General features: G+C 34.3%; 1 protein-coding gene across 2 annotated transcripts in view; it reads left to right on the top strand.

Annotated features, from left to right (window-relative positions):
- ARL5B (ARF like GTPase 5B) overlaps positions 1-12,462 on the top strand; it is a 29,561-nt gene extending 17,099 nt beyond the window's left edge. Inside the window, exons 3-6 of one of the 2 annotated variants that reach the window (XM_014846021.3) lie at positions 285-432; positions 3,420-3,503; positions 4,801-4,952; positions 6,042-12,462. In XM_014846021.3, the coding sequence (XP_014701507.1) occupies positions 285-432; positions 3,420-3,503; positions 4,801-4,952; positions 6,042-6,090 (433 nt within the window). In that variant the 3' untranslated portion in view covers positions 6,091-12,462. The remainder of the gene's footprint in view (positions 1-284; positions 433-3,419; positions 3,504-4,800; positions 4,953-6,041) is intronic. The other variant, XM_070500889.1, reaches the window with a different exon arrangement.
- The last annotated feature ends 2,341 nt before the right edge of the window (positions 12,463-14,803 follow it).

The following is a 14,803-nucleotide window of genomic DNA, read 5'->3' as shown; positions in this document are numbered from 1 at the left end:
ATTGCAAACTCACACCACACGGTTCCCTTTTATCCAGATCAAACTTGTAGTTTATTCCATTCAAAAACCAGAAAACAGTCTTCCTTCAGGAGTTGTTCTTTGTCTAGATATTTGTTTGCACAAATGTTTTCCAAGGTTCTATCTTTGATACTAACGATTACTATCATTGACACAGATAAGGAAGCTTGATTCATATTAAAAATACAGATAAAAAATACAGATAAAACTTGCTTCAGGTTCTTAAGACTTACAACCGAGTTTTTATGGTGTCTGTCTTTCAACAGCTTAATGAATGAAGTGGTTCATACATCTCCAACCATAGGAAGCAATGTGGAAGAAATAGTTGTGAAGAACACTCATTTTCTTATGTGGGATATTGGTGGTCAAGAGTCACTGCGGTCATCCTGGAACACGTATTACTCAAACACGGAGGTATACTAAAATTACTTCTGAATTTTAATGAAAAGAACCAAAGAGTAAACCCAGAAAATAGATAGGCTGTATTTAAGGCATATTGACAGTTGCATTTTAATAAGATCCTTTTTTCTAAGGAATTTGAGGTTTTCAAATGAATGAGAAGAAGCAGTAGAAAGAGTAATGGAAGCTATTATTAGAGTGCTTATTGTTGTGCAGGCTGTCTCAGGTCATCCTCACCATAATTCTGTAGTGTCACCATTGTTGGAGATATCAGACACTATGATAAATTACATAACCTTTCTCAGCTTTATAAGAGGCCTTGGTTAGGGGAGGAATAAAGTATTTTAAGCATAATTTAGTACATGATTTTCAAATAACATAAATTGAACATTCCAAATTTTGGTGAGATAATATTTTAAATAAAAAACAAATGGAAGGGCCAGCCCTGGTGGCCTAGTGGTTAAGTTCAGCACGCTCTGGCCTGGGTTCGCTTTCCGGGTGCACACCTACACCACTTGTCTGTCACTGGCCGTGCTGTGGCAGCGGCTCATATACAAAAAGACGAAGATTGGCAACAGATGTTAGCTCAGGGCGAATCTTCCTCAACAACAACAAAAAAAATGGATTTGCAGGCCACCCCCTAGAAGTCTCTGTCACTGACTTCATTATTTTACTAGTTCAGAGCCAACCTGGGAAACAGTCTGAAATATCTTCTATCTCTGTTTTCATTTCTTCTTAGAGGCAGACTTTTTTTTTTAAACCATGCAGTGCTATTGAGAGGTTTTCTTTCAGAACACTAATGTAAAATTGCATCCATATTTTTTCTTCACAAAGAAGTACACCTAACCAATTATTTTTTCTAAAATGAAGCCTCTTAAAACTTGAGTGGTTTTTGTTGAGAGATGAGTGTGGAGGAGGTGGGGGTGGGATGCAAGGAATTTTTGGTGAATAAGTTGCCTTTATAAATTAAAAAAATACATATTCCTCTCGGTTCGTATTGTAATGGCATACGTGTATGTGTATATATTCTAGTGCAATGTATGACTAGTCAAATCAGGATGGCATGATAGGTTGTAGATATTTAGCAGTGTGGTAATACTTAATCTTTTTTATTTGCAGGGGAAAATAGGTTGGTAAGCAAATGTTATGGTTATAGGTTAGCTTAATATAGATTTCTACAGTAAAATAACATTCTGAAACTAGGTTGGACAGTAGGGGAAGAACATGTTAGCATGTGACTATTTAAACAGCTTAGCTGTTAATACTTTTTCAAAGCTCATAATAAACTCTAGTGTGAAAGAGCAGCTCTCTTTGATGACTAGGTCAGAGTTGATTCTAGCTGATCCCTGTGTATTTATAGCATTACAAAGGGGTAGTTTTTGAAATTACTTAAACTCTAGAAGACTTAGCATGGTCCAGAAAGAAATACATTATTACTAACCTGATTTGCATGAAATGTTCTTTAATAAACTATATCTGTATGAATTTCAAAGTGACTACAAAGAACCTTTGGGCTTTGTTACGGCACACCAGTATATACAGCACGTCGTATTTGCAATTGTAGATTCCAGGGAGGGATCTTAGCTATGTAGTGTTTCCCTGACTACTTTGTTCACACTTGTGTTGCTTCTTAAATTCTTTCCATTGAGGAGTCATCCCAAAGCTGAAATGTCTCCATTAAAATACGAGGAGTTCCAACTGTTAACTAATTCCTTACACCTTCCTCTCATTAACTTCCAGAGTTACTTCCTCATGTTCTGTGCATTCTAACTTTGTTGTGTTTCTTACATTTATCCCTTCTGTTTTCTTTCCAAGGCCATCTCAGTTTATATTCAAATTACTGTAGTTGTCTCTTTGCCTGACTTTAAGGTCATGTGAATAATCTGATTCTACCCTACCTTGGCTCTATTTTACATCACTCCTGTAACCCTTAACACCATTTAATCTCATTTCTTAACTTTTCCTTCTGCATAAGATGTTCAATTTAAGGGCCCTTTCCTACTGTATCTTCTTATTTTTCTTACCAAAGATGCTTTTGTTTTTTATGAGTAGGACCCACCTTTTTTCACCATTACCAACAGCTGTCCCCAGTTCTCTTTGTTCTTCTCTCCTTCAGTTTCATCTGCATCATCTTTAGCATATTATAAGCATATATGTTTCTATTTAGCACATTTTTCCTTGTGCTTTTATTGTTAATATTGTTATATAACAATGTCTTATTCTTTATTAGTTTCTTAAAAAATGTGTTTCTCTTTTTCTTTCAAACTAGTTATGTACTTCTTTCTAATAGTCAGGAGACTATCTTAAACATACTTAATTATTGATTGCTTAAATGAATGATTATAGGGTACTTTAAAGTTTTAATGAGCCAGCCCTAATGGTCTAGTGGTTAAAGTTTGGGATGCTCTGCTTTGGCGGCCCGGGGTTGGTTTCCAGGCGCAGAACCATACCGCCTGTCTGTCAGTAGCCATGCTGTGGCAGTGGCTCACATAGAAGAACTAGAAGGACCCACAACTAGAACTTACAACTATGTACTGACTCTTTGGGGAGGGAAAAAAAGAGAGAGGAAGACTGGCAACAAATGTTAGCTCAGGGCAAATCTTTCCCAGCAATAAATAAATAAAGTTTTAGTAAGTTATTTAAATTACTGTGACTTTCTTTTTAAAAATTCCATTTTTATTACCTGCATTTTAAAATAAATCTTAGTATTACAAAGTATTATGTATTCAGATGTCATTTTTTTTCATAAACTTGGGGATGTTTTTATTTGTTCAAGTTTTATTTGTTTATTTGTTGAAGTTAGGAGTTATTTTCTTACATTTGGGCTTTACTGCTTGATGCGATTCAGTGTAATATAAACTCTTTATGATGAAAAAGCAGTAGACTGTTATAGTCCTGACGATGCCATGTGAAGAAAGTACTTCTGGTCTATCACTTGAGAGTAATTTTGCAGAAAACTTCAACATCTCATTCCGTTTTCTTTCTTTTTAATTGTCTTCTAGTTCATCATTCTGGTTGTTGATAGCATTGACAGGGAACGACTAGCTATTACGAAAGAAGAATTATACAGAATGTTGGCTCATGAGGTAAATTTTGAAAGTAAACATAAACACTGGAATAAGGCATCTGTATACTGGTTTTGCTTTTTTACAAAGATTAATGTGCTCTGCTGTTATTTCTTAACAGAGTTTTATGTGGTATTAAATTGATGAAGTCTTGAAATCACAAATTTTCATTACTTTTTCAAACTTAAAAACAAACCCAACATATTAATGTGTAGACTACTACTCTTATTGAAAAGATTTTTCCAAGTTAAAACTATTTATTCATTCTTTAAAAAGTCTGAAAAATTGAGGCCAGAAAGAGGAAAACTTGTTTTTTCCCCAAGAGTTTATAAGAACTGAAAATTCTTTACTGAATAATTTGAGATCACTTAATTCAAAATATTTCAGATGTACAAAAGACTAAGTAATAAAACACATTCATGCACTTATCATTCAACATAAGATATTAAATATCTTATGAGACCAGACTGGAGAATCGGATTTCCTTCTTTTCTCTCTCAGAGAATCCTAAAAGAATTCCACTGTCCTAAAAGTAATGATTGTCATTCCTATGCATATTTTTGTACTTTTTCTACATGTTTATGCATCTGCCAGTTGTACAGAATATTATATTCCATGTTCATAAAATTTTATATAATGGTATCATATATATATCTTTCTGTAACTTGGTATTGGGGTTTTTTTTTGCATACCATTATGATTTCTTCATGTTAGTACATACAACTTTACTGGTTCATTCCTTTTAACAACTACATAGTGTTCCACTATATGACTTTACTACAGTTGATCTGCTCTTCTCTTAATGAACATTTAGGCTGTTCCTGATATCTTGATAGTATAAACAATGCTAGAGTGAGCATGAATGAATGAGCTTAGTTTATACAAAGACTAATAAGTATTGCCCAGCCCTCACCCTCAGTACTGTCCTTTAAATTTTGGAGAAACTCTGTAGTATGTAGCAACAGATTGCCATATTTGCCCATTAGAATATTGCTTATACAATTATAAGTCCATATTTAAGATTCAGGTTTATTTTACTTTTAATTTGATCCCTTTGGCCAATGATAGAAAAATAACTTAATTATCCAGCTTATGTTAATTAATCTGCCTCTGTTAGAGTGAATCATTGAATCATGGTTATTTAGAAAATTTATTTTTATTTCAATAAAATTCTGAAATTAAATATTAGTACCTCATTGTTTTAAAGTAGAGGAATTTTATTATAACCGTCCAGTAGGGCATATTTCATCTTCCTGCTGCATTAACTTAATTGAATTGTGGTATTTCATGTATTAGAAATACTTCTTATTGATTGCAGGATTTACGGAAGGCCGGAGTTCTTATCTTTGCAAATAAACAGGATATGAAAGGGTGTATGACAGCAGCTGAAATCTCCAAATACCTCACCCTTAGTTCGATTAAGGATCATCCGTGGCACATTCAGTCTTGCTGTGCCTTAACAGGGGAAGGGTAAGTGCTCATCAGTATGGGGGGCAGGTATGACTTCTTTCAAATTTCTTTCAACTTTTTTAAGCCAACTTGTTTTTTCTCTTTGATCATATTCCTTTTTTGTTCATAATTAAAGATAGTTTTTATATTGTGTCTCAGGCTTACAGGGTTGAAGTAATGTTAGTCAATTACTATTGTTAAATTACAGTTTGTTACTGACAAATTTTTTGTAACCTTTAGTATAAACAGAATGTTTTGCCAAAAAAAGACAGTAACAAACTTTTGAATCAAGTTTTCACAATCCAGATTTTTAGTTTTTATTCATTTCTTGCGTTCATCATTTACTAACTGGGAAAAAACTGTAATGTCGCCTGAATTAAAGAGGAAGCTTCAAAGGAATTTCACGTTTTCTGTGAGGGCTTCGTTAAGCCCAAGCTCCCAGCCTGCCACTAGAGTATGTCTCCTGTATTATCAGGAGTCTTTTTGGGACGCCTACTTCTAGACAATCAACATTTGAGACAAACACCATTATAGTGTCTTCCTTTGCTGAGAACTTGAGTTTGGATGTAGTAGGCCAAGGAGAACCCAGAGGTTTATACATGGATTACCCAGTTTATTTCCAGGAACTTGTTTATCCTCAAGTCAACCTGACCTTCTAGTTTTTCTCATACTGGAAATAGCTTGTATAACATAATAACTGTATGTAGACTTTTTTGACCTGTACTTTTAAGACTGGGCCATGAGCATTCGTGCTTTAGAATTGAGCAGGGTAAGGTGAAGTTCCTGTTGTCTTTCTCTAGTGGTTTCAGTTCTAGTTAATCTTCAAAGGTGGGAAGTATTTGCAGTCTTGATGGCAAAACCACCAAAGCTGTATCTTCAAGATGAGACTGACGCAATTTCCCACATTACTCAACTGATTAAGATCATTTTAAGTGAATCTCCCTCTTAAAAATTCCACTTACTGTAGCATCACCTGCTTATTGTCACTTAAGTGTATAAAGAATTATTGTAGTTATCAACCTTTGGATAAGACTTAAAAAGAGTAAGTATGCTTTCAATTTTTGAGTGTAAAGTTTTTCCTTTTGAAAATACTTCTGTCTTTTGTTGCAGGTTATGCCAAGGTCTAGAGTGGATGACCTCCCGGATTGGTGTGAGATAACTCTTTTACTCGAAAGAGACTCCTCTATTTATTCTGTGACATGAACAGTTTTTCCTAATACCTTTGGCTGCTAAGGCAGCAGCATGTTTAATTTATAACAACACAAACCTCTATAAGCAACACTTGAATCAAGTGCAGCTGAACTGGAACATAAAAGATTTTTTCTTAACTTTTTTTAATGCACTAATCTTCAGTTGGATGAACATTATGTATAATTGTTTTCAGCACCAGAATTCTTCTGACTGCTTCTTTAATTATTCAGTGACTGCCTTGGAAGAAATGTTTGTCATATGTTTAATGTTTGCTGAAGTATTGTAACAACTTTAATGACCAATTTCTTTCACTTCTTGATCATCTCCTTCTCCCACCGGATAATTAACTGGTTTGACAATGTAGTAGTGATCATCAGGTACTGCTTGCAAACTTAACCAGCACTAAAGATTTGCTTCCCGTAGAAACCACATATCTTTTGGACAGAACTTATTATAAAGAAATCTGCCTAGAAGATATATGTAAGGAAGACTAACATCATGAGAACTGCCTGTAAGTGAGTTAACTTCCCCCATTGTTGCAAGTCATGGAGTAATTTTAAGTTACTATTAGCACAGAAATCAAGTAGGCTATTTATCTAAAAGAATTAAATTCACTTTTCTGCCTACAACTTGGGATTAGTTTTGGTTAAAAACTAATCAAGGTGAAATATTGATTTGAAAGCCCCACTTTGATAGTAAATATTTTGGATAAATCTGGTATTTTAAGAATGTCACATTATTCAATGCATATAATAACTTTCGAAGTTACTGAAGCATACCCGCACTAATACTAAAACAAGACACTTGGAATATATTTTACTATCAGTTTCAGACATCTTTATCAGCAAAGTATTCAAGTATTCCATTTGCAAGGACATTGCATCTAAAGTTTTGGGCAATAGCTAATGCAGAAGTGTAAACAGTTCATTTTATTTCTTAAAATTGGAAATTGTGTCTATAATAGTATTTCTACCACCAGCAGTATGTTACTTAAAAAACCACGTGGCTTTCCTTGAATCTGTCTGAGGTTGTAGTGTAATAGGCTTGAAACAATTGCCATCTTTGTGGTTATGCCTCTTGTTCTAAAATCTTTCGCTGGATTATAGGAAACTACTGAATTTGATCCTACCATTTAGAATATTACTGTAAGACTCAAAGTTAATACACTAACAACTTAAAAAGTAGGAAGAAAAAGTCATAATCTATCAAGAGTTTATTTATTAGGTAGCACTAAAAAGTTTTCAAGGCATTGTCTAATATGAAAATTAACAGTGAACACCTTAAGAGGGAGGACAAGTATTGTAATTTTGATCCTCTTTGTTTCAAATGTGTGATTTTGCTATAATGAAAGGGATAAAATGCTTACTTAGAGAATAATACTTCATTTTTTGTAGTATTTGTTTTCATTTGGGTCAAAAATAGGATTCAGTGTTCATAAGAACATCAAAACATCTGTTCAAAAATGGAATTTTAATTTTAATATTTTTTTATTGTAAGTTGGTTTAAATTTTGCTCTGTTTTCAGGTATAGTTGATTTATTATATTTAGTCTCATTAATTTAGTTGAGCGTGGTAACACTTTTCTGATTTCTCTTTAGTGGTAGACATCCTAGAACTGAGAAATAGCCAGAGGAAAGCTTTCTGGATTTGGGGAACTAGTTGTTTATTAACCTTGTTTTGAACCTTTTTCTTAGTGATTCTGTACCAGGTAGAGGATAAATTTTGTTTTTATTTAACCCATAATCAAGGACATGAGAGAAAAGCAGACATAAACCAATATGGATGCTTTGTGGTGTGTATGTGGTGGTCGTGGGGTCGGGGAGGTGGGAGGAATTAGGAAAATATCATTTACCTAAAGCACACTTTGCTGGAATTTCTATCTTGGTTTTATAGTTTAGCTATAAATACTGAGGGTAATTTGCTTAACTCTGTCCTGAGAAAAAGTGTATTGGATACTCCTGTATTCGTTCTTATTATGAAATTTGTATCTTGTATCTAGTAAGATGGGCTGGCTCAATTTTCTTCTATCAAATTATATGGTTATTTTTTATATTACCACATCAGCATTATATTAAAAGTGTTTTTAATAGTTGATTGTATTTTGTCAAACAACTAGTATGGACTCAAGTTTTCTATTTAATTTTTAAAACAATTTATTTTATTTTCTAAATCCTTTTTTAAACACATTTTGTTAGTTTTCGGTTAGAAATGATTTATGTAAGCTGTGTGTTGAAGATGAAATTGGCATTCAGCTAGATTTTGTGCCAACAATTGAGAAAGGTTCAATTAGGAAATTCATGTAAGAATTTTTAAAAGTATTTTATAGGTTCTCATTAGATATTTCCTGTTACAGTAGTGTAAAAACTGATTATCCTTTACTCCAAGAGAATGTTTTGACCCAAGCAGGTATCTAATACTAAAGCATCAATTCTGACATTCATTGTAATAAGATACTGTCTGATAGAAAAATGTAAATTTGTGATTAGTGCCTTTATTCATGTTTTGAATGAGTTCTCAATTTTGTACTATACCTGTTCTTTAGAAATCAGATTAGCGGCCAATTAATTTAACAAGGACATAATTCCAGTTTCACCCTCTCCGTCAGCCCTTCAGTTGCCTAGCAAAGTTTCTAGTAAGTAGTGAAAAGCAAGGGACTCACTCACATTGCTTTCAGGAAATTATTCTACATTTTGTTTTAATTTGAGGATGAGGAAACGAAATTTTAACAAATCTTTTCAATATGTTATTATAACTGAAATGTAATCTCTACTCTTGTAAGTTCAAATATGACATTTTTCTTAATTTTGAACATGTTACATTCTTCATATTTAAACCCATTGTTCTTGAAGCCCATTCGAGAACTCTTTTAGAATTAACGGCCTCTTTTGTATGGGAACATACTGCATCTTTTGTACTGTTAGTGTAATCTAATTCCTCAAAATCTGACATAGCATGTACATAATCTATTGAAAAACTGATGATTAAATATATAATTTTTGCTTTTAGGTTCTGTGTTAGTATGCTTAAAGGTATAACTTTATTCTATATTCATTAGAAGTAAAATAATAAATTAGAGTTTCATTGTTAAAAATAATTTTTAAATGGGTGCCGCCCCTATAGTGATAGCCATTTTGATTAATAATAAATTAGTTTTCATTATCTATAGCATAAAGAGAAAATAATTATTTTCCTGTGGAAACAATGAGTGATATAGGCAGTGCTCTAAGCAGCATTCTCTGAAGAGTTATGGGGAATCACAAAGCAAAGAAAATTTTAAAGAAAACAGTGAAAGCTTTATTTTTTAAAAGAAATCTTTTTGGTGTAGTATCTTAGGACGAATTATAAACAGAATTGTTTCTGACTAGCACTCATTTAATTCTTAACTATCTAAAACCATATCGTTAGAAAAAAATGCACTGTTATTCTGCCTATAGATGGACAAATTCCATTGACCTTTCTCTTTTAAGATCAACATTGTGAATCTAATTTTTCATTTATGGCTTTAGAGCCAACATTTCACATCCAGTTCAGTTCTGAAGGATCTTTTCTGTTTTGCCAGGGTACAGTCACTTCGACATACAGCTGGTAACTTGTGTCTGGTAGGATATTGTGGTGACTGTCTGAAGAAGTGCATTTGAATCTTAATTTGGCTATTTGTCTAGTTGACTTTAGATAATTACTGTCCATGGCCTTCCTGTTTTTTCCCAAATGAGGAACTTAAGCAAACTAGAATTCTAACCTGTCTTTTGGTTTTAAAATTCTGAGTCCTTATACACTATGTTAAAATTGAAAAACCAAAAAAATACTAGCAAACACGTAATATTAAATTCATTTTTATCTCTTTGATTCTCACCTGATTATCATTTCATTTACATGAATACAATCAAATGAAACAAAATATCAGCTAGTGACTGCTACTCAGCTTAAATTGAACTAATAGCTAATGGCACTGCAAAAGAGAAAATAAGCCGTATTGCTAAGAAAATATATTGAGCTACTTATATAACACCAGCGTGTGTTGGAAATACTCTCTTCTAGAGAATACGTTGCTCATTTTCCTGGCTTTTACTAGCTAGAAGTGGTTAGTTTGTTCAGAGTTTATTGGCTTCAGATGGCACCCTGAACTCCAGTTGTGTTTGACTTTCCAGTGTTGAAGCGATAGTACAGCCAGGAGTCAATATTTTACAAATGTCTCTATAAAGCTGAGAGTAGTTCATATTCAAGGTTAATTTTTTTGGTACTGTCTCATCCTTATTCATTTAACATTCCTGCGAGGACTGAAATCCAAAAGTCAGGTTCCCCAGAAGTATTTTTTAAGAGTTCCAGGTGGCCAAGGCTAAATAGAGAAGGCCAGTAAAAGAAAATATTTTCAACTCCTCCGTTTTAAATTTAAAGTAGAAAACAATGTGTTCAACAAACCTAACCCATCTATAAATGTATATGGTTTGGTAAAATATTTGGGAAATGTTAATTTGGAGGTATAGAGGCATAACTAGAAACAGAAGTCAAAACACTTGATAATAAACGTGGGATAGAAAAATCTTCAAAAAGATATTAAGAGAAAATTTGAATGAAAACAGTGAATTTCTACCATTTAAGGCACTTAAAATTCCTAGAAAGTACAATCTTTTACTGTACAACCAGATGGCCTGTATTATTTTTAATGTGGCCAAAGGACTGAAGACTGATCAGGTTTTTAGAATTAGATGTGTAGTCACATAGAGGCATCTTTTATATTTTTTTAAACCTATAATCTACATTTTCTCCTAGAAATGGAGAAGTAGTAAAATGTGCCGTGCATATTTTTTGGAGTAGAAAACAGTTCTAGAAGAATGGAAATGTTCTCTTTCACAAACTTGTAAAATTTTTTAAAATTACCTCATTTTTCAATCCATAAGGTGCTTTGCTGAAGTCTGTGGGATGTTGCCCCATCCCATAAGTACGCCCTTCACCCAAACTGCAGTTGAAATATGCACAATTCACAGCTAAGGGAGAGCATTCGTTGGGGATTCTGATTTGTTTTATTCTTACTTAACACCAGCAGGGCTAACGTGGTGTAGCAATCCACATATTGTCTTCATTGAAACACGTGGGCAAGGGCTCAGTCAGTATTTAATTAGTTTAATTAAAATCAAATAAGGGAAAGGAAAACCCTAAAATTTGACTGATTATGTTATACTGTGAATATATGTCCATCAGTGTTGGTAAGATGTCAAATGACTATCAGTTGATCTTGGCCATGTCTAATTTATTTGCATATTTTAGCTCTATTCATAAGAGACTATAATCATGTTAGTCTTCTTACATTTCCCTCAGGAAATTCAGGGACTATTTTGTTCTCTTGGAGTAAACCGTTCAGTGTAGTTATGAAAACTTTTAGTTTTGATTTAAAAAAAGAATTAGCTGTTATTTCATTAAAAGCGTGAAATGACGGTTATGATTTTTTCCAATTATATAATAGTTATAAATTTTATCCTAGTCATCTATTGCACAGAGCATGGTTTAAAAAAAACAAAAACCTGAAAGCAGTGACAGCCTTGCTCTTTCATTTATTCTAATCGAAATATGATATTATAATCACACATTGCCATCTTAACAGAAATTGGTGCTTTAGAGCATTAAAGAGGAAACAGCAGGCCCTGTATAAAACACTTCTTGCCTCAGAATGTAAAACTACTTTAAAGTGTCTGTATTTATATTTATGTTCATTTCTTAAGGTTTAAACACAGACTGTTCTCCATCAAGCTTCAGGCTTTCTGCAAAGCTGTACCAGTATCTTAGCTAATCAGCTTGGTCAAATCGAAGATGGAGTTAATAAGGTGAAAATTATGAATTGGATCTCTCTGTGAGCCCCCTGGTGTTGTACAGAGAAAAAAATGTTTTTCACACCACAAACTGTGCTTTTTAACCCCACCCAAGCAGCTGAAATGTGTGCTATTGGGCCAATATATAAGCATTAATAAAATTAAAACAGCAAATAAATTGATGTGCGTTCACACCATCACTTCTTGAAAATGGTTCAAAGCATGTTCTCCTAATGGTGGGGTGGTTTAAAAACATGTTTAAAAATTTTTAATAGCTTCGTTGCTGTCATAAAATGCTTCCTTTATATGTTAAGGTTAGATTGCTGGTAATCATGTTTTTTTATTTCTACAATTATGTTATAATGAGTTGCTTGCATGCCTACTTACCCAAGTAAAAGGATGCTGTTTGCTCTGGAATGTTCATCTTTTAGACAGATTTTGGCTCATTTGCAATCATGGTGCAATACAGTGTAATGTTCATTTGTTTTCAGTCAACAAGTTTTATTTTTGTCATAATAAATAATTACTTTTCCAATATGACGTGAGCCCAGTGTTTTCTTTTAAAGATAAAAATCTGTTTTAACAGTCTCTTTGTTGCAAGTGATAGAAATCCACCTAACCGAGAGAGAGGAATTTTATCATGAGGATGTGGTTAGTTGGCGGGTGCTCATGGAACCCCAAGGTCAAGGGTACAACTGGATTTCTGGAATAGCCTGGGACCAGAGACCCAGGAACACTGAGGAGAAACCAGGAAGTTATCTTTCTCCTACCCATCTCTTCTCAATCTTTCACTAGGCTGGATTTTTCTGTTTCCTAGTCCACATGGCAGATAATAATGACCAAATCTACTAGCTCCTGTAGTTTTATCTTTGTACAAGGGAGAGTCAGATTATCAATAGGTTCTTAGTTACAGGTTGGTATTCCCCAGGGAAATTGTTCACTTCCCTGCATTGGGTCAGTTACTCTCTCTGGTCCATACTCTCTCTGGTCCAAATAACTGTGGCCTAGCAGAAGGTACATTTATCAGAGAAGGGGAATCCAAGTGTGTGTGTGGTATAATGGAAATATATTTGATCTTTGTCCCCTGGTCGTGGTACAAAGCTCCTTACGCCCTTGGAATTTCCTGAATGATAGAAGTGTCTTTTGTCATTCGTAAGAAGCCTCTATGGAGTTTATGCTAACGAAGTGACTTAGAGTGGGACTAAGTGACTACCCTTAGAATGAGTCTGGTCACCAGGAAGACCAAGTGATTAGAGGGGTTGCTACTTTCAGCCCCACGCACCTTGGAAGGGGAAGGGGTGGGGTGGGCGTGGGGTGCTGCTGATTAAGCTCTATGAAAACTCTTGACCAACAAGATCAATGTTTCCAGGTTGGTGAACACATCCATGTGCCTGTAGGGTGGTGCACCCTTGTTCCATGTGAACCCTCCAGACTTTGCCCTATGTACCTCTTCATCTGGCTCCTCTTCTGTATCCTTTATAATAAACTGGTAAATGTAAGTCAGTGTTTCTCTGAGTTCTGTGAGCCACTCTAGCGAATTAATGGAACCCAAGGAGGGTATTGTGGGAAGCTTCCATCTGTAGCCAGTCAGAAGCACAGATGATGATCTGGACCTTCCATTGACGTCTAAAGTAGGGGGAGGGCAGTTTTGTTACTGAGCCTGTGGGATCTGATGCTGTCTCCAAGTAGATAGTGTCAGAATAGAGTTAAATTGTAGGATACTCAGCCAGTGTCTACTGAGAATTGGAGAATTGGCTTGGTGGTGTTGGAAAAAAACTTTGGAATGTGTACTCCGTTGTGAGATAATTGGGATCCTCCATACATTGTGTGTACTTAAGTTGTGTTCTTATAAAAAAAGTTGAGATTGAATCTAAGATTGTGTAGGACAACAAATTTCCATTATAGTCATTAATTAGATTCCTCGAAAGTAGTGATTTTTAAATTCCCCCTCTTTTCTCAAAGCCTCTCTGAGAATGTGAGGGAAGATATCTATGTTGAAAAATTACACATGTACAAAGTTAGAAATTTCATATAGAAGGTTAGAAATTTCAGGTCCCTCAATTTAAAAGTTCTGCTACACTGCAGAACTTCATAGCTGAACATTCCAGTTTCTTCTAATAAACATCCAAACCCAATAAGCTTTCATCCTGCGTATTTTCTAACAGCTTTATGTAAGTATAATTAACATATAAACTGTACATGTTTAAAGTGTACAATTTGAACAGCTTTGATGTGTATATACTCATGGAGCCATGAGCACAATCAAGAAATGAACATGGCCGTCACTCCAGTTTTCCTAGTGTCCTTTGTAATTCTTGCCTTCTGTTCCACTCCCCAACTCCAGATAACCACTGAGTTGCTTTCTGTTGCTATATTTTGCTTTCATAGGATTTTATACAGTTACTTGGCACAATTATTTTATGACATTTCATTGTGTGTATCAATCGTTCAGACCTTTTTATTGCTGAATAGTATTCCACTGTGTAGTTGTGTCACTGTGTGTTTATCCATTCTGTTAGTGGACATTTGGGTTGTTGTCAGTTTTTAGTTATTACAAATGAAGCTGCTAGAACATTCACATGTAAGTGTTTGTGGAAATATTTGTTTTCATTTCTCTTGGGTAAACCAAGAAAACCAAGGATTGGAATAGCTGGGACGTATGGTAAGTGTAGATTGAAGTTTTTAAGAAACTGGCAGACGTTCACAGTGGTTGTACCATTTCACATTCCTACTATTGATGTACAATGGTGTTGCTCCACAATCTTGCCAACAATTGGGCTAGTCACTCTTTGATTTTAGATATTGTAATAGGTGTCTCATTGTGGGTTTAATTTGCATTTCCCTAATGACATGATGATAAGCGTCTTTTTGGGTGCCT

This window comes from Equus asinus, chromosome 29 (genome assembly GCF_041296235.1).
Source record: "Equus asinus isolate D_3611 breed Donkey chromosome 29, EquAss-T2T_v2, whole genome shotgun sequence".
Lineage (NCBI taxonomy): Eukaryota > Metazoa > Chordata > Mammalia > Perissodactyla > Equidae > Equus > Equus asinus.
This window is presented reverse-complemented; position numbering and strand designations above follow the sequence as displayed.